At 41.7% G+C, this 22743-nt stretch overlaps 1 protein-coding gene across 1 annotated transcript; it reads right to left on the reverse strand.

The window, feature by feature from the left end:
* Window positions 1–12163: 12163 nt before the first annotated feature.
* Window positions 12164–20479, reverse strand: LOC105017142 (guanine nucleotide-binding protein G(t) subunit alpha-2). Its single transcript, XM_010881512.3, has 9 exons — window positions 20112–20479; window positions 15766–15808; window positions 15276–15417; window positions 14924–15081; window positions 14650–14778; window positions 14377–14506; window positions 13560–13713; window positions 13262–13468; window positions 12164–13073 (listed from the first exon to the last, which is right to left on the reverse strand). Exons 1-8 carry the CDS (start codon window positions 20227–20229, stop codon window positions 13278–13280), a joined length of 1065 nt encoding a protein of 354 aa, XP_010879814.1. The 5' UTR covers window positions 20230–20479; the 3' UTR covers window positions 12164–13073; window positions 13262–13277.
* Window positions 20480–22743: the final 2264 nt, after the last annotated feature.

Consider the following 22743-nt stretch of genomic DNA (forward strand, 5'->3'; position numbering starts at 1 on the left):
AAAATTGTCATTAATTATTCAGTGGTTACAGCTGTCGATTTTAACTTAGGTTGGAGGGCTTGGTTTAACCCTTTCAATATGGGGTTAGATGTAAGGGAAAGGTGTTCTAACTTTAGCTTTGAATAGCAGAGAAATAGTGGATAAGGTCATACTGTTGGACAAACTTGTTTCTTGCTTCAAAATGCATTAATGCTGCTCCATGTTGTGGAAATCACTAAATGGGAATGGCACAGAGACACTAGTTTCTTTTCACAAGTAAAACTTTATTTAAGATTTGCAAACCTGGATCAGTTAACAACAATCTTAGCAGAGTCAGTTCAAAAGCTCTCCGTTGAAGATTGAGCTCAGCCCTATATACATTCAGTACAGCTCACTGTGTCCCCCTCCTATATATGGTTAGTCTACATGTCTCACCAGCTTCTCTGTGAAACTTTGGCTTAGAAAGATAACAAGATGTTTACAGCCCTTGAGAAGTTCAGACAACATTATAACTATCTGTTGTAGGCACAGAGCCGAAACACACAATGGCCTTACTAAATGACTCGATTATACTTAGAATAAGCAATACGATATTATTGTACTATAGAATAAGAACAGTTCTACCACATTCCCTCCTTTTGAGACTAAGTCTCAACAAAAAGACATGTTAAACAGTACATCTAATGAAAAACAAAACAGTAGAAAGTACATCATACATTCCAACAAGAGCAACATATTATTATCCAAAAAACCATTCTCCTACAATGATTCATCATTAAACTAATATTGATTAGATCAACAGTCAACAAACTTGTATTAATGCTGTTGGTCCCTCGAGGTTCTCTGTTGTTCCCCCCAGCCTCCATGGTCCCGATAAACAGCAATACCGACGATGAAGGCAATGAACGTGACCTTCAGTAAGCCCTCCATGCTATTCCAAGGCCATCGTGGTGGTCGTCATCCTGGCATCAGCTGAGACATCATCAGGTTCGTATGGCACCTTCCTGCAGTGGCTGGCGTGTACCTACATAGCTCTCTCTGCAACCTTAACGGCCGTCTGGGTGATCAGTAGCACCTGGTGTGGTCCCAACCACCTATGCAGATGCCAGTACTTTCTGTGGAGGTCCCTCACGACAGCCTAGTCACCTGGTTGGATCTTGTGGAGGGGTCCTCCTTTTGGCTCATGAAGGGCTGCTTTCACCCTAGGAAAAATAGACTAGGGCGATGCAATAACTCACCATCTCGTCGTCGCAGCCGTGCAACGTCAGTCTATTCTGTGGGAAAAGAGTGGTGATCATCCTTATTGGTCTGCCTGTAATCACTTCGTGAGGAGAAACACCCGTGGTGCGATGCTCTCTCCCTGTGGTACATTAAGGCAAGTGGTATCACTGTTACTCAGGACAACTCAGCCGTGAATTTGGTATTTAGAGTCTGATTAGCTCTCTCAACCTAGCCACCACTGGCTAGATGATAGCTACAATGTGTACAATGATAGCTAGATTTAATTTAAACTTATTTACAAAATGGGAGCCATTGTCTGATGTCAATTTCGATGGTAGGCTGGGAATAATTTCCCGCATTAAATTCTTTGCGACAGCGATGGCTTTGGCATGTTTGCATGGAAATGCTTCTACCCACTTAGAGAATGCATTCACCATTACCAGGCAATATTTGTATCCCTGGCATGGAGTCAACTCAATGAAATCTATCATCAAGTGCTCCAACTGACCATCAGGGCTTGGGTGGGTCGACATAGGCATCAGTGTGCCCCTACCCACATTGTTTGTCATACAAATCACACATTTTGCACAAAAAGTTGTGGCATATAGGGAAAATCCTGGTGCAAACCAAGAGTTATGTACAATATTCACAACCCCTCCATTGGAAACATGGTCTTGGCCATGTGCCAACTTAGCAAGGTAGGGGTAACAGGAGCGAGGAAGGATAGGGAGGCCATTAGGACCAACCCAAGGCTTCAGCTTCTGGTCAAATGACCATTTCAACAGCTTCCAACGAGAGAGTTCCACAGGGTCAGCGCCTGATTGTAAGTCAGAAACGTCATTAAGAGAGAAAAAAACATCAGTTTAGAGACGGAATTAGAGGCGTTAGTATGAGCCTGACATTTGCACACAGAAATGTAGTCCGGTAGTAAGATAGAATGCAGTAGATTAGCAACTAACCTAGGGTGACTGATTGTCTTACCAGATGCTGTTAGGAACCCACGCTGGCGCCACAGAGTAACAAAATCATGCACGACCCTGAAGGCATATCTATTGTCTATGTAGATATTAACAGACTGATGTTGGGCTAGAATACAGGCTCTAGTGAGCGTAAACAGTTCAGCTGCTTGAGCAGATAGGTTTGAGGGTATTTTCTAACACTTTCAACAACCTCTAATGCTGAAGTGATGGCATATGCTACCAAGGGCTCCCCTTTGGGGGAACACTGGGCTGAGCCATCCACAAAAAACTCAAGATCAGGATTATCAATGGGTGTGTCTGAGAAGTCGGGTCGTGGCTTACCGACTTCTTCCACTATGGCAGCACAGTCGTGAGGGTCACCAGAATCTTCTGTAGGCAAAAGAGTAGCAGGGTTCTGAACAATGCATCTCTTTAGCATAACATGAGACATTGTCAGGAGAATGTTTTGGTAGTGCATTAACCTAGCAGGGTGCAAATGTGCTGTCTTAGCCTGTGAGATGAGAGAATGAACAGCATGCAGAACATGAACAGTGAGGGGGCACATGGCAACAATATCTGCACAAGCCAGAACAGCCTCAGTAGCTGCCACAAGTGCCCGTAGGCAGGAGAGAGACTAGATCCAAACGCTTGGAGTTGTACGCCACTGGCAGCTGCTTCCTACCGTGGTCCTGTTTCAAAACAGAAGACATGAACATTTTCACTGACAAAGAGGTTAAACAGCTTTGCATGATCTGGTAAATCTAAACAGGGAGAGGTAGACTGAGTGTTTGAGACAATCCAGGGAAGTCAGTCCGTCAGTGGTCCAAAAATGTTGTCCTTCATTGCCATTTTGTGGTCATGAATGAGATCAGACAAAGGCTCTGTGATTTCAGCAAAGCCTGGAAGCCAGGCTGTCCAGTAGCCGGCCACACCCAAAAGGCTCATCATTTGGGCTTTGGTTATTAGTTTGGGGAGTTCCAGCACTGCTTTAACATGTTCTGGACCCAATAATCTACCGTTGGGCGTGATGTCATGGCATAGGTACCTAACAGATGTTCGACGTACTTTGTAGCCATTCTCAGCTGAGAATTCCAAGAACCTTCTGGTATAAGTTTCACAATCCTTCGGAGTCTCCGAGTACAAGAGTAAATCATCAACATATTGAATGAGTTTACTTCCTGCCGGAGGTACAAGTGCTGCGGAGAAGACAGCCGGAGACTCAGCTTACCCCTGAGGGAGGACGGTCCATCAGGTCCATCGTTTCCCACCAAACGTAAAAGCAAACCATTATTGAGATTCTATTGCCACAGGAATACTGAAAATGCGTTAGCCAAATCAATAACTGAAACCCAATTTGCGGTGGGTGGGTTGAATATTAGACCTTGACAGGGTTGGGAACGAGAATGTATTACATCATTAACAGGTCTAAGAGCTTGAACAAATGGCCAATCTCCATTAGCACTGGTAGCACAGGTAGGATGGCACTGTTACATGGAGAATCAGGGCAGAGTATTATGGCCCCCCTCACTTCCAGGGAATCATGAACAATAGCAATCCCTTCTTCAGCTTCCTTACTAAGAGGGTACTGGGCCCTACTGGGCCTGAGTGTGAATTTGGGTGTGACCGTGAGTGGCTGAACGCTTTTATTTTTCCAATATCAAACTTATGCTTAGCCCACAGTGAGTCAGGAAGGCCCTGAACAGCAAGGAATCAACAACTGGTAATGAGACGATCTGCAATAAAGGCATTGATCTGTAAACACCATGAACACCCCTCTCGGCCTGGGCAGCCCAATAGAATAGAACATACCAAACATGCAATGTGGGGAAGAATTTAGAACAATCTTTCATGATTATCCAATCATTCACGTCCGGCACAGTTTCCAGCATGGGGCCAGCATCCTCCCAGTTAATATGATCTACCTTTGCTATTGAAATGTAGGCTATCCTATCAGTAAAGCCAAACAATGATCGTTGTTTGCTTATCAATTGGACCGCTAATACACAGTGGTCTGGTCCTATATACACATTCCTGCATATCACAGCCTCAGACCCTGGTTTGACTAGCCATTTCTTCTCGTAGTTTAAGTCCCGAACCAATGGGGAGAAATGAGAAGTGCAATGCAATCCCGGGTTCAGGCAAGACCAAATCATTTTGTTTCCAGAAAGGGCGGACAATGGAGTAGATTTCACCAAGGCGCATATGGTCTGCATCTGGTGGTAAATCCCATGCACAATGCCAATCTGGACCTGTCTGATTGTCAGACGGCATCAATATCTGACAGTCCTCCTGTGGCTGTGTGATAATCAGACCATCCGGTGCACAGGTAACTTTCATGCCCAATTTGCCTATTAGTTCTCTGCCAGCCAAATTGTAGGTAGATAAAATTAATTGGTGCCAATTTGGAATACCATCTACAGATAAAGGCATAGTTAATGACTCAATCATCTCTACACCAGAAGCACCTACAGGGCGCACAGTTTCACTTGACATGGGAAAATTCAACATGGAGTCATGCGTGATAACAGACATTGCAGCACCAGTATGTACTAGAAAACTTAGGTTCTTACTTTCGATCAGAATGGTAACACAAGGGTTATCTTTGGCCTTGGTATATTTCTTAAGGAACTGCTTCTGCGAAAATGTCAGCTGTCTCTCCTACACTTCAGTCATCCTTAGGTTTATTGAGTGTGACATTGTGTGGTGGTCCCGACACCCATCCGCCACCCACAACTTCCTGTCTCTCCGGTTCAGGGCACCCTCTATATAAGTGACCATATTTACCGCAATTGTAATATGACTGATCCCTTGTCTGGTCCCCGCTCCGTCCCTGTCCACCTCTTCCTGCCTCGTCCTCCCCTCTGATTTCTTCCCCTCCTTTGAAAACCACCCGTTCCTCCCCCCTTTCCGCTGAATTGCTGACCTTGTCCCTGATAATACATGAGCTGAGCAGCCTGGAGCTTGGTGTTTTCCTTTTCTTGTTTGGATATAGCCTTGTTATCAGCGGACTGCTACTGCCGTTTTGCATGTTTACAATGTTCACAGTCTGTAGAGGTACTGTCTCCCACCCAATGCAAGTGAGTTTCACATTTTAGCTCAAAAAAAGGCCATGCACCCGGGCAGGCCACTGTATTTCCTGAACCACTTCTCCAACCTGTCTCTGTAGTCTCCCAGGGATTCTTTAGGACCCTGTACACAACTGTGGATGGCAGCCCAATCAGTCACTGTGGGGTGGGCAGTCTTTATTCTCTCCAGGAGAAGAGTGAGTTGAGTTTGGTATGCCCTCTCTGCGGACCAGAGAAGGTCCTCATTGAACCCCTCCTGGACGTCTGCCCAGCGTAGTTTCATCCTTGAACGCGTGATGTGTGCATTCTCTGCTCCCGACAGCTTGTACAGGTACACCAACTTGATCATGTGAATCCCAAACTCTGCTGAGTCCTTGGTGGGATCTGGAAAAGGCATTTCATTAGCAATGTCCTTCAGTTCATCCTTTTTCCAAGTCTTTTGGATGCTGACCTCAGGCATCCATTCGTTAAGGCCCGCCTGTCCTTGGGCTGGCCGTGGCTGTGGGTTAGGGTAAGCCACCAATGGAGCCAGAAGGAAAGCCTGGTCAGGGTTGGCTGATCGTCCGGACCTGGTAGTCATGGGAGCTCATCCGTCACTTGTACTCAAAACAGATGATAACACACACAAGAATAATGTTTTAGTTTAGGGAGATATCGTTATTTCCGCATTTTTTGTTGATTTTAGTTATTTTTTTCCGTAATCTTTAATGTATACATATATGCCATGTCATAGCAATTATTTTGTCTATACATGCATCTAATATTCATCCTCGTTTCCCAAAAACTGTTTACTGCGCAGCCTGTTCCACGAGGGGCCCCACAGGCCCGAACAGGTTTTATTAAAAGGTCTTTAGAACCTTTTCCCCAATGGAGTTATTGTAAGAAGAAACTCAGTCTCACCCTTTTTATGTTCGGGATGCCGTATCCATCCACTGACGCTCCCTTTCAGGTCCGAGGCGGGTCCCTTCTGCTCCGGCCTAGACGGAATGTGAGCTCCCTGAACCACTCTGTTCCACATGGTCCCTGCGCGCAGTTAACCTTGGAGTCCCTGGGAACGATTAGTGAATGGAGTTACCTATCACATCCTCATCGCCAAATTGTTGTGGAAATCACGAAATGGGAAAGGCACAGAGACTGTAGATTATTTTATATTTTATATTGAATAAAGTAAAGCTTTATTCGAGATTTGCAAACCTGGATCAGTTAAAAACACTCAGCAGAGTCAGTTCAAAAGCTCTCCATTCAAGAGTGAGCTCAGCCCTATATACATTCAGTACAGCCCACTGTGTCCCCCTCCTATACATGGTTAGTCTACATGTCTCACCAGCTTCTCTGTGAAACTTTGGCTTAGAAAGATAACAAGATGTTTACAGCCCTTGAGAAGTTCAGCACTACAGTTATCTGTTGTAGGCACATCCTGTACCTACAAGTGAGCAGAGCCGAAAGACACAATGGCCTTACTAAATGACTGGATTGTACTTAGAATAAGCATTATGATATTATTGTACTATAGAAGAAGAACATTTCTACCACATCCACAACAGCTTTTTGTTTCAGTATAAAAATGCATGTTAAATTGTTAAAATAATTTCAAACCTTAGTTTTCAAACTTAAAGTAATTCTATTTTTAGTGTCTTTTACTGGTTGACCTTATTGGTCTCAGAGTCATGTTTTGTTCCTTCAGCTATAACATTATGCCCACTGACAGGTGAAGTGAATAACACTGATAATCTCGTCATCATGGCACCTGTCAGTGGGTGGGATATATTAGGCAGCACGTGAACATTCTGTCCTCATAGTTGATCTGTTATAAGTAGGAAAAATGGATAAGCGTAAGGATCTGAGTGACTTGGACAAGGGCCAAATTTTGATGATTAGGGTCCTGGGCTGCCAAGGCTCACTAACGCACGTGCGAAAGCTGTGTGGTCCATTCCAACAGATGAGCCACTATAGCTCAAATTGCTGAAAAGGTTAATGCTGGTACTGATAGAAAGGTGACAGAACGCACAGTGCATCGCAGTTTGTTGTGTATGGGGCTGCGTAGCTGCAGACCAGTCAGGGTGCCCGTGCTGACCCCTGTACTGCCGAAAGCACCTACATTGGACACGTGAGCATCAGAGCAATGGAAGATGATGGATGAATCACATTTTCTTTTACATCTGTGGATGGCCAGATGCATGCACGTCGCTTACCTGGAGAACACATGGCACCAGGATTCACTCCGGGAAAGAGGCAAGCCGGCCGAGGCAGTGTGACGCTTTGGGCAAAGTTCTGCTGGGAAACCTTTGGTCCTGACAGTTATGTGGATGTTAATTTGACACGTAACACCTACCTGAGCATTGTTGCAGACCATGTGCATCCTTTCATGGCAAATGTATTCCTTCAGCAGGATAATGCACCCTGCCACAAAGCAATAATGGTTCAGAAATGGTTTGAGGAACACAACGAGTTCAAGGTGTTGACTTGGCCTCCAAATTCCCCAGATCTCAATCCAATTAAGCATCTGTAACATGTGCTGGACAAACAAGTCCGACCCATGGAGGCCCCACCTCCCAACTTACAGGACTTCAAAGATCTGTTGCTAATGTCTTTGTGCCAGATACACCTACCAGCACACCTTCAGAGGTCTGGTGGATTCCATGCCTTGACAGGTCAGAGCTGTTTTGGCAGCAAAAGGGGGACCTACACAATTTTAGGCAGGTGGTCATAATGTTATGGCTGTTCAGTGTATACTCAACATTTTATTACTTGATTAAATGTGACCTTGTTTTCAGTAGCTTGTTTTTAGGCGAATCAGTGTAATGTTGTAAATATATCTATGCCAAAAAACATCATTCAGAGTTTTCCAGATCTTAGATAGTGTTATCCAGAATTAGTGACCCTCTTGGTTGATATTAGATTGTTTATCAGATTGATCTTACCCTCAAAATTAGCTAAATCTAACCATTAATTTATATAAAAATGTTCATGTTTTGCTGCCTCTGTATTTAATAATTAGTGCTGTTATCTTGGCCAAGGGGTACCCTAATTATTCTAATGTTTGATGCTTTATATAAGCTCAGTAAGGGGAGACCATTTTTGACAAATCTTCAGATCTTTCAGAGCGTTTTTTCCTTGCATTTAGATTCCTGTCCAGCTCTCACCAAACAGGTTTATGGAGTTAGGAGTTGGGTGGTCATTGCTATGTCTTAATTATGTGGTCCGTTTGGAATTTTTGTGTGTATCTGGAGGAAGGCTCTGCTTGACGATCAAACAACGAACCAGTTTTAATCAGACAGATTTTCTCGTACATGCCCTGGTAATTGTAAAAGATTACACTCTACAGCCTTTCCAGAGAATGGTGGGATAAAACATCCATTAAGTAGCAGTTCTGTGGGCGAAAACCCATTGTTAATAAGAATGGTTAGAAAAAAATTGCCTGATTTGTTAAAGCTGACAAAGGCCAGAAATACTCAAATAACCACTCTTTACATCAGTGTTGTGTAGAAGTGGATCTTTGAATGCACAGCATATGTGAAACCCTACTGTGGAAGTGTCATTGGTCAGGTTGTGAATCTAAAGGGAAATGAACATCAATTATACACAAGTAATAGATTAAGTAATGACATACATATTATGAAAGGGTACAAAATAATATTTAAAAAAAAAGTGTTTGGATGTTCCAATAAGCACCGTTAGATCGATAATCAGGATGCTCTATCACACAACCCAGGCACTTCCAAGATGTATTTATACACAGACACTAATTGCAATTTAAAAAGCCACAGGAGTGGGAAATTCACCTTTAATTGCCATTTTCACCTGTGTGTGTCACCTTGTGTGTCTATAACGAGGCCAAACATTCAAGGGTATGTAAACTTTTTTGATCAGGGCCATTTGGGTTATTTCTGTTATCATTATGATTTAAAAAGGAACCAAACAACTAAGTGATAATAAATGGCTTCGTATGATCACTATCCTTAAATAAAATACTTTTTTGCGTGATCAGTCATATTTTCAAAAACTTGCCCAAATTGTTACTATTTCTTCCAGGGTATGCAAACTTATGAGACAACTGTGCACTCACCTAAAGGATTATTAGGAACACCTGTTCAATTTCTCATTAATGCAATTATCAAATCAACCAATCACATGGCAGTTGCTTCAATGCATTTAGGAGTGTGCTCCTGGTCAAGACAATCTCCTGAACTCCAAACTGAATGTCAGAATGGGAAAGAAAGGTGATTTAAGCAATTTTGAAATTGGCATGGTTGTTGATGCCAGACGTGCCGGTCTGAGTATTTCACAATCTGCTCAGTTACTGGGATTTTCATGCACAACCATTTCTAGGGTTTATAAAGAATGGTGTGAAAAGGGAAAAACATCTAGTATGTGGCAGTCCTGTGGGCGAAAATGCCTTGTTGATGCTAGAGGTCAGAGGAGAATGGGCCGACTGATTCAAGCTGATAGAAGAGCAACTTTGACTGAAATAACCACTCATTTCAACCAAGGTATGCAGCAAAGCATTTGTGAAGCCACAACACGCACAACCTTGAGGCGGATGGGCTACAACAGCAGAAGACCCCACCGGGTACCACTCATCTCCACTACAAATAGGAAAAGAGGCTACAATTTGCACGAGCTCACCAATATTGGACAGTTGAAGACTGGAAGAATGTTGCCTGGTCTGATAAGTCTCGATTTCTGTTAAGACAATCAGATGGTAGAGTCAGAATTTGGCGTGAACAGAATGAGAACATGGATCATACCTTGTTACCACTGTGCAGGCTGGTGGTGGTGGTGTAATGGTGTGGGGGATGTTTTCTTGGCACACTTTAGGCCCCTTAGTGCCAATTGGGCATTGTTTAAATGCCACGGCCTACCTGAGCATTGTTTCTGACCATGTCCATCCCTTTATGACCACCATGTACCCATCCTCTGATGGCTTCTTCCAGCAGGATAATAATGCACCATGTCACAAAGCTCGAATCATATCAAATAGGTTTCTTGAACATGACAATGAGTTCACTGTACTGAAATGGTCCCCACAGTCACCAGATCTCAACCCAGTAGAGCATCTTTGGGATGTGGTGGAATGGGAGCTTCGTGCCCTGGATGTGCATCCCACAAATCTCCATCAATTCCATCAATATGGACCAACATTTCTAAAGAATGCTTTTAGCACCTTGTTGAATCAATGCCACGTAGAATTAAGGCAGTTCTGAAGGCGAAAGGGGGTCAAACACAGTATTAGTATGGTGTTGCTAATAATCCTTTAGATGAGTGTATATAGATTCTATAAATCTGTATCTATCATATAATTCAAAAATCAATATATGATATTAATTACAGTGTTCCAAAACGTATAATTTTCCAATCTATAATTCCCTACAGACAAGGATGGATCTACATACTATGAGGCCCCTGGGCACAGGCATCTTTGGAATCCTCCACAGCCCCCACCCCCAAATTAACAGTGTTTGCACACAAAATGTCTGATATTAGTGGGACTTTTCCGTAATATCACCTGTCTTGCTTCTTTAAATTTTTTGAAATATAGTAGTAACAGTGGCCGACCATATTTTTCAGCATAATGTTTGCACAACTTTCCTGGTGTTAGGAAATGTGCAGTAATTATTTCAAGTCATAATAATCTGAAACTTTAATATTGCCTAAATGTTTAGAAAATAATCCTTTTTTATCAAGTTAATATTAAGGGAAAATATCACAAATTACATTTAGCAAACACCTAAATGATAACTCTAAACACCAATAATAATGGTCAATAATATTATTGCTTATTAGTATTCGCTCACATTCATGAAAATGTTGAATATAAATTTACTGTATATATTACATGATAAAATAGATCTAATATCCAACACAAGCTGGTAGTTAGAGGCTATATAGAGGTGTAGGTTGTGGAGGAGGGGCCTTAGTATGGTTTAAAGTCCTGGTAAGAGTTGAGGTGGATCCGGGGCCCTGGTATGGGTTGAATTGGAGTCTAGGGGCCCTGGTATGGGTTGAATTGGAGTCTAGGGGCCCTGGTAAGGGTTGAAGTGGAGTCTAGGTGCCCTGGTATGAGTTGAATTGGAGTCTAGGGGCCCTGGTATGGGTTGAAGTGGAGTCTAGGTGCCCTGGTATGAGTTGAATTGGAGTCTAGGGGCCCTGGTATGGGTTGAAGTGGAGTCTAGGGGCCCTGGTATGGGTTGTGGTGGAGCCCTGTTTGTCAGGGGGGCACTTGATGAACTGAAGGATGCACATATTGAAGCACTTTTGGTCTAGCTACATTTCATAGTAAATTATCTCAAGGACATCGGAACCTTAGCGGCCTTGGGGTGCCTTGTATCCCGAGGACACTAATAGTCAGAGGCCGTTGGGCCCTGGCCCCATTTGCCCGGTCCTTAATCTGGCCCTGCCTACAGGTGAGACAAAGTTGTTGGTTGATAAGCTGGAGGGCTGCATTTGAATCCTGCCCGTGATATTTTGCAGAACTTTGCAAGCCATTCTAAGGAACTAATAGCTGTTCAAATGAACGATAAACTTGAACAAGTCACTCAATAGTCTATTCAACAAATGCTCAGTTTTCATATAAAATGGCCTATGTGAGTATCAACTTAATCAATAACCAGTTAACCTAATTCAGCATAGGAACTTGGGTCTAGTTGTCAATAAAAAATCTGTCTATAATGCTGCCCGTCTTGATTTATTTAACAAACCTTTATGACTGATCCACAGACAACATAAATGGAGCAAACGCATCGGAGTGCAATATTTCGGAATTGTTTCCTACACAGGAGTTGGAATTCAGACATGACTTTGACTGTTGATCATGAGAGGCGAGAGAGGGGAGGTATGTACACATTTCACGCTACTCTTGGCTCTTCTTTGCTGATTTTGATCAAATCAATGCTTTAACAGCATAATGTAAAAAAAATAAAATAGGAATGATAACATAAGTTAATGGCCATTTCTATGTATATTTTTTATTTTCAGTGTCTATCTTTCACAAGACAGGTCAGAATTACAGATTAATTTGTCAGTAGTCAAACTGAAGTATTACATGTACATCACTAAGCATGTCACTGATGTTGAACATTTTTGATACATATTTGAATATGAATATATATGGTCCACTATGCTATTGTATTTACAAAATACATTGCTAACTTGTTTTGAGGGTACTTTTTCTTAACTGCCAGTTTAGGCCTGGCTGTTTGAACTCACTGATCCAAATTGCTAAGGATTATTTTTTTTTTTTACTGTAGTACATATGGTGTAAAACAGTTGCTAGGCATATCCAAACAGAGTTCTAATTTGTGTTATTTAGAACTACATAAAATGTTTATAAATCATGAGACAAGAACAATGTTCCTGGAAAGGAATTCACTCTGACCGTGTTGAGTAAGATGGATAGTCTCAAAACGTATCCTTTTAATAAATGTATCAAATGGAGTCCATAAGCAGCTTTGGACACGCTTTCCTCAACAAAAACCAATCATAAAGAGCCAGAAATAACCCTGAATAACTAAGAACATTTCTATATAAACATGTCAATTCTGCTGTTCTTCTGACTTCTCATCCACTTTTCCATCTAAAGGTGATCCTTTTCCACATTGTCTCTGGAAGGGGCATTGTTCGATTAGTCTGACTAGATGTGTTGCCTCCCTTTGGAGTAATTTACGGGCTGTTTCTTAGTATTTGCATTCATTACTCATCAGTTAGGGAGTTAGGAAAAAAGGAATGGGATAGTGTAGAATAGAAGGGTCTGAAGGGTCTTCTGGCGTGACAAAACCTTTGCTGTGTCTTCTGTTCGTCCTGCTCAACATCAACATGACCCCAAATGAAAGGGTGAGGGGGGAAAGAAAATCTGGGAAAAGAAACAAAAATAATAATGTGGTAACATCATCATTGAAAAACAGTAAGATGCTGACAATTTCCCCTATTTTTTTGAGTCAAGTGTATTTGAACCTTTAATGTTTACTGGAAGTGTGCTTGTGTACAGGCCCAGTGTCAGTTTGAAAAACAAATAAATAAAAATAAATAGAACCACTGCACCTCTTTGTGTATCTGCTTAGAACAGACCGCAAGATTTTAAGTTCTCTTTGATAATGATGTCCGTGACGGCTCCAAACACAATCTCAACGTTCTTTGTGTCCGTTGCGCAGGTCATGTGGGAGTAGATTTCTTTGACACCCTTCTTCATGTTCAGGTCCTGAAACTGCTTCCCGATGTAGGCGCTGGCATCATCGTATGTGTTAGGACCTAGAGGGGGGGGGGTAAACAGGCAGCGGTTCCTACTCCTTCTCTATTGAAGATTATGAAAATGTCTGCATCTTATTGTGGTTTTTCTTACCATCGTAGTCTGGGAAGCAAATGCTGAGGTGAACCTTCTTGATCTTCTCCTCGAAAAGATCCTTCTTGTTGAGGAAGAGCACAATGGAAGTGGTGGCAAAGAACCTGTGGTTGCAGATACTGTTGAACAAGTGAAGAGACTCGTGCATACGGTTCTGTGGAGAAGAGGAGGAAGTTGTTCACGTCAAGCTTCACTCAGATAGATTTAAACAAAATAGCAAAAGGGCATGATATTTGACTATGGCACTCAATGTGTAATGAAAAGGACCCCCATGGTATAAAGTCTGATACTCCACAATGTTCAGCCAAGCAGCACCAACCACTTAAATTACCCAGTTCATAATAGTGTACTAACTGTACTTGTTTGTCTTCAGCAAGGACACAACAAAATGCACACAAGATTCTCTACATGTGTTAAGAGTTTGAATTTAGGTCTGGCAAAGGACTTTGAGGTGATAATGGAATAATATTCTTCACTCAGTAATTTGGAAAGTTTAGCATGTGAAGGCTATTTGGGACTGAGTAATCCAGGTCATATTCGAGAAATATTGGAAAAAGAAATCAAGTAAATTGTACCGAAGTACAAAATTAAGTGCCACTCCGAGGGAGTTCTCTCTTGTTATAGAAAATCCCAACTTTGACCAGCTAGTGAAACTGTCTGAGAACAACTGTGACCAGCTAGTGGAACTGTCTGAGAACAACTGTGACCAGCTAGTGGAACTGTCTGAGAACAACTGTGACCAGCTAGTGGAACTGTCTGAGAACAACTGTGACCAGCTAGTGGAACTGTCTGAGAACAGCTACAGAGATATACCCACCACTTCATCATCCTCTACAAGCACCATGTCATAAGCACTGAGCGCTCCACAGAAGATGATGCAGGTCACGCCCTCAAAACAGTGGATCCATTTCTTTCTCTCCGACCGCTGGCCGCCCACATCAAACATCCTGTCATAAGAGAGGGTTACAGAAGGGAGATGTTAGATATGGCTGCACTGAGAGAGTTGTGCTAAATCACATGCTACAGGAAAGCATGTGATACATACTGTAAAGCTGTACGGGAGACTGCTATTGATCTCTTGTCGCCTTACCTGAAGTGTAGCTCTTTGCAGGAGAACTGCTCTTCTATTATACCGGTGGTCTTGACTCGGGAACGCAGCACATCCTGCTCGCTTGGCAGGTAATCAGCCTTTGTGATTCTGTCCAATTCAGTAAGGTAACTGTTGAGCAAGACTTTGGTTTAGCATACATCCGCTGCCCCAACTTACAATCACACTTGACCTGCACCGTTAAAGACGTGACCTCTCAATGTTCTGAATGATAAGACTATGACAGGCTATGTATGACAGGTTCTGTGACACTCACTAGCCGGCAGAGTCGTTGAGCTGGTACTCCGCTGCTCTCTCGTAGGAAGCCTGGATACCACTGTCAGCCCACAGCCTCTTGATGACATCGGCCAGCTCAGGGGGCATGGTGCCCTCTTCAATGGAGTCTGACAGGTTGGACAGCTTCTGCCCATCTTCCTGCACCGTGAAGTCAACTAGTTTGTTTTTGCTGCTACTTGATCATTTCACACGCTATTTACCTTAACATTTCGGTTGTTGTTTCAACATGCGCAACTACTGATTTCTGCTGATGTCTCAGTGTCTTATCAGTATGTCTCAGTGAATGTCTGTTGTGTGGATTTGAATGGGTTGGAGATTGCAGTGAGACTCACACTTCCTTTTGGTGACCCAAAATCAATGCCCAGCATTTCCATGCCTCTGACGATGGCCAGGGCAGACTGCAGGATGTTACCATATATGATTGCCCTGAATTCCAGTTGTTCTTCTTTGGTATAACCACCTTGATGGAGAATTCTACCCAGGAAAAGAAGCCGGTTGTAAATCCAGTTTCAGATAAACCTTAATAGATATAATAGATATGGTACCAACAACCACTGCCTAGTAGGCAGGGCTGGTAGAAGGCATACTGCGTTTTGTTTAATAGTCATGATGGGTATATTAAATAATATGTACTTTGTAGCCTCCATAACCTTTTCTGTAACAGTCCGTTTCTGTTTTCTCCTTATGATAATGAGCCATACACTTAGTCCAACTTTTAAAACACATGCTTTCCACATTGAGTATTTCAACAAGGTTCTCTGCATGTGATGGAGGAATGAGAGATGCAATGTGTGTCAAGGTTGTTTATCCTGTTATACTCACTTCATCTGCTTGACAATTGTACTCTTCCCAGACTCACCAGCACCTGTTAAAACAAAATAAGATAAGTTACAATGGACTTATTCTCCCTGTTGTTCATTTAAGAGAAATCAATGGCCTAGATGTGTAAAAATATCTATAATGACAGGACATAGTAAAAGTGGAACCTCAGTTTTTGCCCATATCTTCACTTCCACCAACATCTAGTCCTCTCTAGACCGTGTCTGGTCCTCTCTAGACCGTGTCTGGTCCTCTCTAGACCGTGTCTGGTCCTCTCTAGACCGTGTCTGGTCCTCTCTAGACCGTGTGATGAGGATGCTTTGTTACTGCATGTAATTGTTAATTTCCTACTGTGAGTTGAGTCCAATGCCCATGTTATGGGGTAATAAAGCAATAAGGCACGAGGGGATGTGCTCTTTTGTTAATATAATACAGCTAAAATATGTTTTCGCACAACACAATGCATAGTGTCTGAAAATAGCACTTAGCTGTGGTGTATTGTTAATAAATCACTATCATCTGAGGTGCATTATTGCCAAAATAAAGTGGTTACCAATCCAACCTAACAGAACATTTTTTATTTTTGTCATACAATGTGGTGTACATTGTCATTTATCAAGGCTTTTAACCAATCTAAAAAATTTGGGTTGGAACCATCTAGTTTATCGTTTCTATTTCACACCAAACCCACATCCTGGTTCAACCCTTTGTTTGAATCGTAACAACAGTAATAGCAAAGCATGGTCAGTGACAAAACAACAGGATATATTACACAAGAAATGGGCCATAAAGCAGACTGGTGAGCAGTGAAGTATGACATAATACTACTAAGATTCACTTCCTTCTGAGTATCGAACAAGATTGTCAACACATGCTGTGTTGTAATTCTCCACGTCACCTCAAGGGGCCATTGATGATTCTTTAAAATGTTCCATTGGGCGTATTTGAAAAGGTTGATGCCTAATGTGATTGACATCTGTCCCAATGGTTTAGCTGAAGACAGTGACCTCATTAGCTCAGGGCTAAATGGAGGGATTTGAGAGGCCTTGGGTAAGGAGGCCTGGGGTTGAAAAGCCTCTCAGAGGATCGTCCAATAAGTGAAGACGTCACTGTGGAAATGTCAGTCCAGGAGGAGTTGTGATTTTTTCATCTTTTAACCAGCTCCTGGGATAGTGTCCTCTCTTTTGGTTCTCTTCCATAACGTCGGCCAGTGGGCCTGGGGCTGTCCTCATAGCCTTATTTACACATTTCTGTATCTCCCGCATAGTTTTTCTTTTTCAAAGGCATGCCTGATATTCCGACATAGGGCCATTCCTTCAAAGATAGGCCTACTTTGCCATGTCTTGAAATATCTCCAGTAGAATGTTCTTTCTGAAATAAATACTAAATAATACTGGTCCAAACGTAGCTGTCAGTGGTTGGACCAGTATTATTTAGTATCGTCCATTCTTCTTGATTTCATGTCAGTTATCACAACTGATTAATTTTTGCACTCTTCTTTTCCTACTAATGTACAGGTAAAGCTTTAAGGAATTAACACAAATCCTTTTTAACACATGTCTCTACTAATCCATGCTCTACTTGTGCCTCTTTGATGTAAGCAATTGCCTCTAGGGCATCAAGGTTTCATGCTGCTCAAAAGTCCACATTTTTCTCCATCTTTTAAATAACATCTGCAACAATTTCTAACTCTAATGCACAAATCTTGATCACCTACTGTACATCTTGTTCAAATAGAACAATATAATAGGTTGATATAATAGGCCAAAATGACCCATTGAACTAGGGTGCTGCCTTCTGCCAAGTTCAACTTAGAACCTTAGCTACTACATTGTTTAACATCAGAAATCAAAACCTCATACAAACCGTCATGCAGAAATATTAACAAATGGTGTAACTATAAAAATCCCACATTCACATTTAGTGAGGAGGGTAAACAGATGAGTCAAGGGTTTTTGTGTACAGGACACTACATCTGCATGTATAATCAAGTGGATGTCCTGTCTTCGCTATTATCAATGAATGTTGTTAATAGGATGATCTATGGCCCAGATAGTAATTGGTTCCTGTAATTGATCCTAATGAGCTTCTGATGCTGCTGGCCCTGATCTGATGGTTGACCTTTCTGTGTTTCTCTGGTAGTCCTCTGATGTCTTCTGATGCTTCTGGCCCTGATTCGATGATTGACCTTTATGTTTCTCTGGTAGTCCTCTGAAATCTTCTGATGCTTCTGGCCCTGATCTGATGGTTGACTTTTCTGTGTTTCTCTGGTAGTCCTCTGATGTCTTCTGATGCTTCTGGCCCTGATTTGATGGTTGACCTTTCTGTGTTTCCCTGGTAGTCCTCTAAGGTCTTCTGATGCTTCTGGCCCCTGATCTGATGGTTGACTTTTTTGTGTTTCTATGGTAGTCCTCTGATGTCTTCTGATGCTTCTGGCCCTGATCTGATGGTTGACTTTTCTGTGTTTCTCTGGTAGTCCTCTGATGTCTTCTGATGCTTCTGGCCCTGATCTGATGGTTGACTTTTCTGTGTTTCTCTGGTAGTCCTCTGATGTCTTCTGATGCTTCTGGCCCTGATTTGATGGTTGACCTTTCTGTGTTTCCCTGGTAGTCCTCTAAGGTCTTCTGATGCTTCTGGCCCCTGATCTGATGGTTGACTTTTTTGTGTTTCTATGGTAGTCCTCTGATGTCTTCTGATGCTTCTGGCCCTGATTTGATGGTTGACTTTTCTGTGTTTCTCTGGTAGTCCTCTAATGTCTTCTGATGCTTCTGGCCCTGATATGATGCTTGACTTTTCTGTGGTTCTCTGGTAGTCCTATAATTTCTGCAACCTTTTCTTAGGTTGGAACTTGTTACAGAACTGCTGTATTGCTCAGTATCTCTATGTGGCCCAGTCAATTAAACTTTGTCATTGGCCCTTAGTTAATATGTGATGAATCATGTTGGAGAGTGAGATCATGATGTAAACTGGTGCTCGGGAAATTATTACAGGGAGTCTAACGGAGTCTAAGACAGGAAAGAAAGCATAATTGGGTTACCATGATCCTATGGGAAAAGCTGCCTAAATCCTGCCGTTGAACTCTCACAAAACTATTTATATCTAGAGCTCATGGCAATCTACTGCTCATTAATTTACATTTGGTATTGAGGGAAATTCTGCATACAGTATCTGAGGCCACCTCTAAAGACAGTCAGAAGCCAGGCAACATAAAGCTCTTCTAATGCTATCAATCAATAATCTAATTCCTTGCTGAAAATTGCTATAGATTTCCCACTTGCCAAACTTTTCAAACAATGAAATGTCTATTAAAGTAACAAAAGGCCACAACTTTCCCTTTAGTAGTGATATATCCACATGTTAAATTTTAAACAATTTGCTGCTAATAACTTTATAGTTGCTGAAACACATTGAATGACGTCGGACACTATACTTCAGTAAGAACTAATACAGATGTTGTCGTTATGAGAACATTTATTGTTTTAGTCTGCTGAAATGGTATTTACCACCTCTGACCCCACATGCCCTCTGATCAGTCTTGAGATAACAGCAGCAGTCAATCTGGAGCTTATCTGTTTTAATATAAGCTGCTTGAAGCGTGACTTGCTTATCTGTCTGCATCCAGGTCGTGTTACAGCAACATGTCAATTAACATTAAATGTGGAATTACTGTAAATAGGCGAAGGCAGAACATCAATGTAGAACTGACTATTACCTACTTAAATATAACTAATTGTTAATGTCTTGCAATATATTACTTATATATTGCAAGAATCCTGATTGAATAGGCTTAATAAGTTTAGATTGTTTTTGAATAAACAAAACAACACACTGAGAGAAGCCCATTGCAATCCATATTCTGTTGATTTCAGAGATGTATCCTCTAGACTCCAACTATAACATAACTTCTACAGTCGAGGCCCATCAATCAAGAGATCATGAATGACTGTTGAAGAATTTACAATAACTCACACAAAAATATTCAGAACTTCTCACATAATTACAACTTTGAGGTTTGAATGGCTGCCTCATGGCAAAACCAAATTCCTCTTTTACATGCTGTACACCTAAAAATATAAATTACTGTGCAATGTTTCTACCCAACTTTCATTAGAACAAAAACAATATGACTACTTCTCCAAAAACTGTTTCTTTCTCTTCTCTAACCAACATATTTCCTTCTGTTTCCTAACATGAGATGCATCAATAGAGTTTTTTTCTTCACACTGCTACAGTATGCCTCCTTTGCGGATCGGCCAGGCTAAGCTCATCAAACCATAAGCCAGATGAGGGTCCCGCTCTACTTGTCTGTATTTTCAGGAGAAGGCTGTACAAGCACCGTCGCTCCTTACCAAGCAGCAGCAGCTTGACCGTCTTGGATTCTTTGTCTGCGTCTTCCTGCAGCTGCTTTTCCAGTTCCTTAGACTTGGCGGCTAACGCCTTGTCTTCGACACTTCCTCCACTTCCCATGTTGAACTCTTCCTCACTTCAGGTCACGATCCTCTGTGGTACGGAAGTGCAGCCGGCCGCTCCCGGCGTCTGAGGGGTGCACTGGAAGACAGGCACAGAGGGAGGTAGAGGCGGGGGGCTGGAAACAGTGGGGTCCTGGCCTCAGTCCGTGGTCGGTGGCTGGAGGAAGAGGGCTCTGGAGATGTATACTGGCACGGAGACGCACGGTCACTGCTTGGGAACTAAGAGATGCCGTCCTCTCCCGGGTGTTAGCCCTCCCTAATTCCCTCGACGTTAAACTTGACGCTGTGCCATCAAGTTGGGATTGGACAGGGCTTTTTCTGTCGTTCCCATGGGAACCGATAGATCCGATTAGAATGAGGCATAGGGCAAAAGTGAAGGGTAAAAAAGGCAAATGCCACAGAGCTTGTAAAGGGATGGTGGATTAGAAATCGAGACGGTCTGGATAATGAAAGTTTGCATTATTTTTCCCTTTAACGAGTTCAAGCTCTCCTGGTTTGTCAAGAATGGCTTAAAAAGGGATGTTCTTGATTTTCTCATTCAAATTTCAAATAAACGTATAGCTTTTGGGATTTTACCGTTGCACTTCTACCGCACTGAGATTTTTGTACTTGAAAACACATTTTCTCACCGTCATGTGACCAAAATTAAAATCTTACAGCTTTACACTGTTGCTTTGTGTCTTTACTGGCATAGAATGGAGAGCTTAACAGGCATCAGGTCTTGTTACCTGGCGCAGGATGAGGATGAGGATTGCAGGCAGTCATTAAACAATAGTGTTTATTTGCCTTACCCTACTGCCCTCAGATGTTGAAAGAGACCATGTGAACTAATAGTTTGCACACATCTCAAACTACTGTCATGAGTCAGAACACTTTTACAATAATGAGAAGTTTGCTACTAAATCACAGACTGATATTATTGCTTATGGGCACTTTGGCAACAATGTACAGTTAAAAAGTAAGAAGATAATTAAATTATAGTAAAAATTGTAACACAAGCAATGAAGACAGTTCATTAATGTATATGTGCATTATGTACAGTACAGGACTGTAGAAAATAATCGAACCACCTGAGAACATTGTTTAAAATTATTTTTCTGTGCAATACATTATTTGTTCCTGCTATTTAAACAGTAATCATTAAAATAAATACAAGAAAAACGTTAATAAATGAAGAAAATCCAGTGAAGCACTTGCTCAGTCTCTGGCAGTTTCATCTCGCACAAACCTACACACTTCGACTGTGAGAAGAAGTCTTACAAGGAATTGCCTTAGACTGTAGGGTGTGTGGTAGCTAAGAAACAATTATTTTGTAAAAGCAACAAGTTGAAGAAATGGGAAGAATAGTTTCTTAGCTGCAACATGTCCTGTAATACAAATATGTCATCTCTCAGTTGAAGGATGTACTTTGGCGGAAAATGTCTTCTCATAGGTTGCAGACAGCTTTTTGAGTTTTTCTTTTTGCCATCTCATTACATATCAGTTATCTTTAGGACAACACAATCATTTCTTGTTTTTTTTATTGTGTTATTTATTTATTCTAACATTATATAGTGTTATTACTAGCAATTAAACACTTACTGCCCAGAACAATTGCTTTAAACTATTTTCTCAGGTGGCCTAAGATGTTTGTACAGTTCATATAGTATGTTGTATGTAACATATTCAATTAATTAAACCCTCAATAATGTAAAGAGCTAGCTTGTAATGTCTCACATTTTGGATTGTTATGAAGTGTGGAAAAGCAGAGTACCACAGATTTTGGCAATTGCTGACAGGTGAATATTATCAGTGTCTTGTTGGGGAGGATAAAAGCTCTGGACAACCGAGGCTGAAGGGATGTGTCGTAATATATTAATGTTTATAGTGAAACTACAAACACCTCTTTTATTTCCCTTCCAGAACTAGTGAGTTCACCAAATGGTTCAGGGATCTTTGTGTATCAAAGCTGCCGTCAAATTTGTTGAGTATCTTTGTTAGAGTCGGTTCCACAACAACAGTAGAGAATTATTGATCAGTTTAAAGACTTTCTGAACAGAAGAGGTGTGATTGTTGGTGAATTTCTTTTTCACCAAAACGGTTTCAAACTGTTTTGCAAACAGAGGTTTTCATTGGCCTCTATGCTTGTTTTTTGGGACCCCCTGTAGCAGCCCAGGGAGCCTTATGGACGGCGTCCTTCTCATTGCGGAGACTACACAGCTCACACGTAAGCTACGGCTTGTCATTGCTGTGTGTTATAAGTATTTTTTGGATGGGATGCAAGTTTCTTTTTGAACTGCCTGGATGGCAGACGGTAAAGTCTGCAAACAATCTTTTACTTTCCTAAAAGAGATCCTCATAGTAGGCTGCAGACCTTTTTTTTTTTTGCTCTCATCTATATCTAAATATAAGGGATATCCTGCTGTCAAATGCCATTGATACAATTCTTGCTTCAAGGTGTTTTTTGGTGCTTCAGAAGACTGATCTTGCTCTCTGTAGCTAATGTCCAAATCAAAGGCTGCAGGGATAACTC

The sequence above is a fragment of the Esox lucius genome, chromosome 17, assembly GCF_011004845.1.
Source record: "Esox lucius isolate fEsoLuc1 chromosome 17, fEsoLuc1.pri, whole genome shotgun sequence".
In the NCBI taxonomy this organism is placed as follows: Eukaryota; Metazoa; Chordata; class Actinopteri; order Esociformes; family Esocidae; genus Esox; species Esox lucius.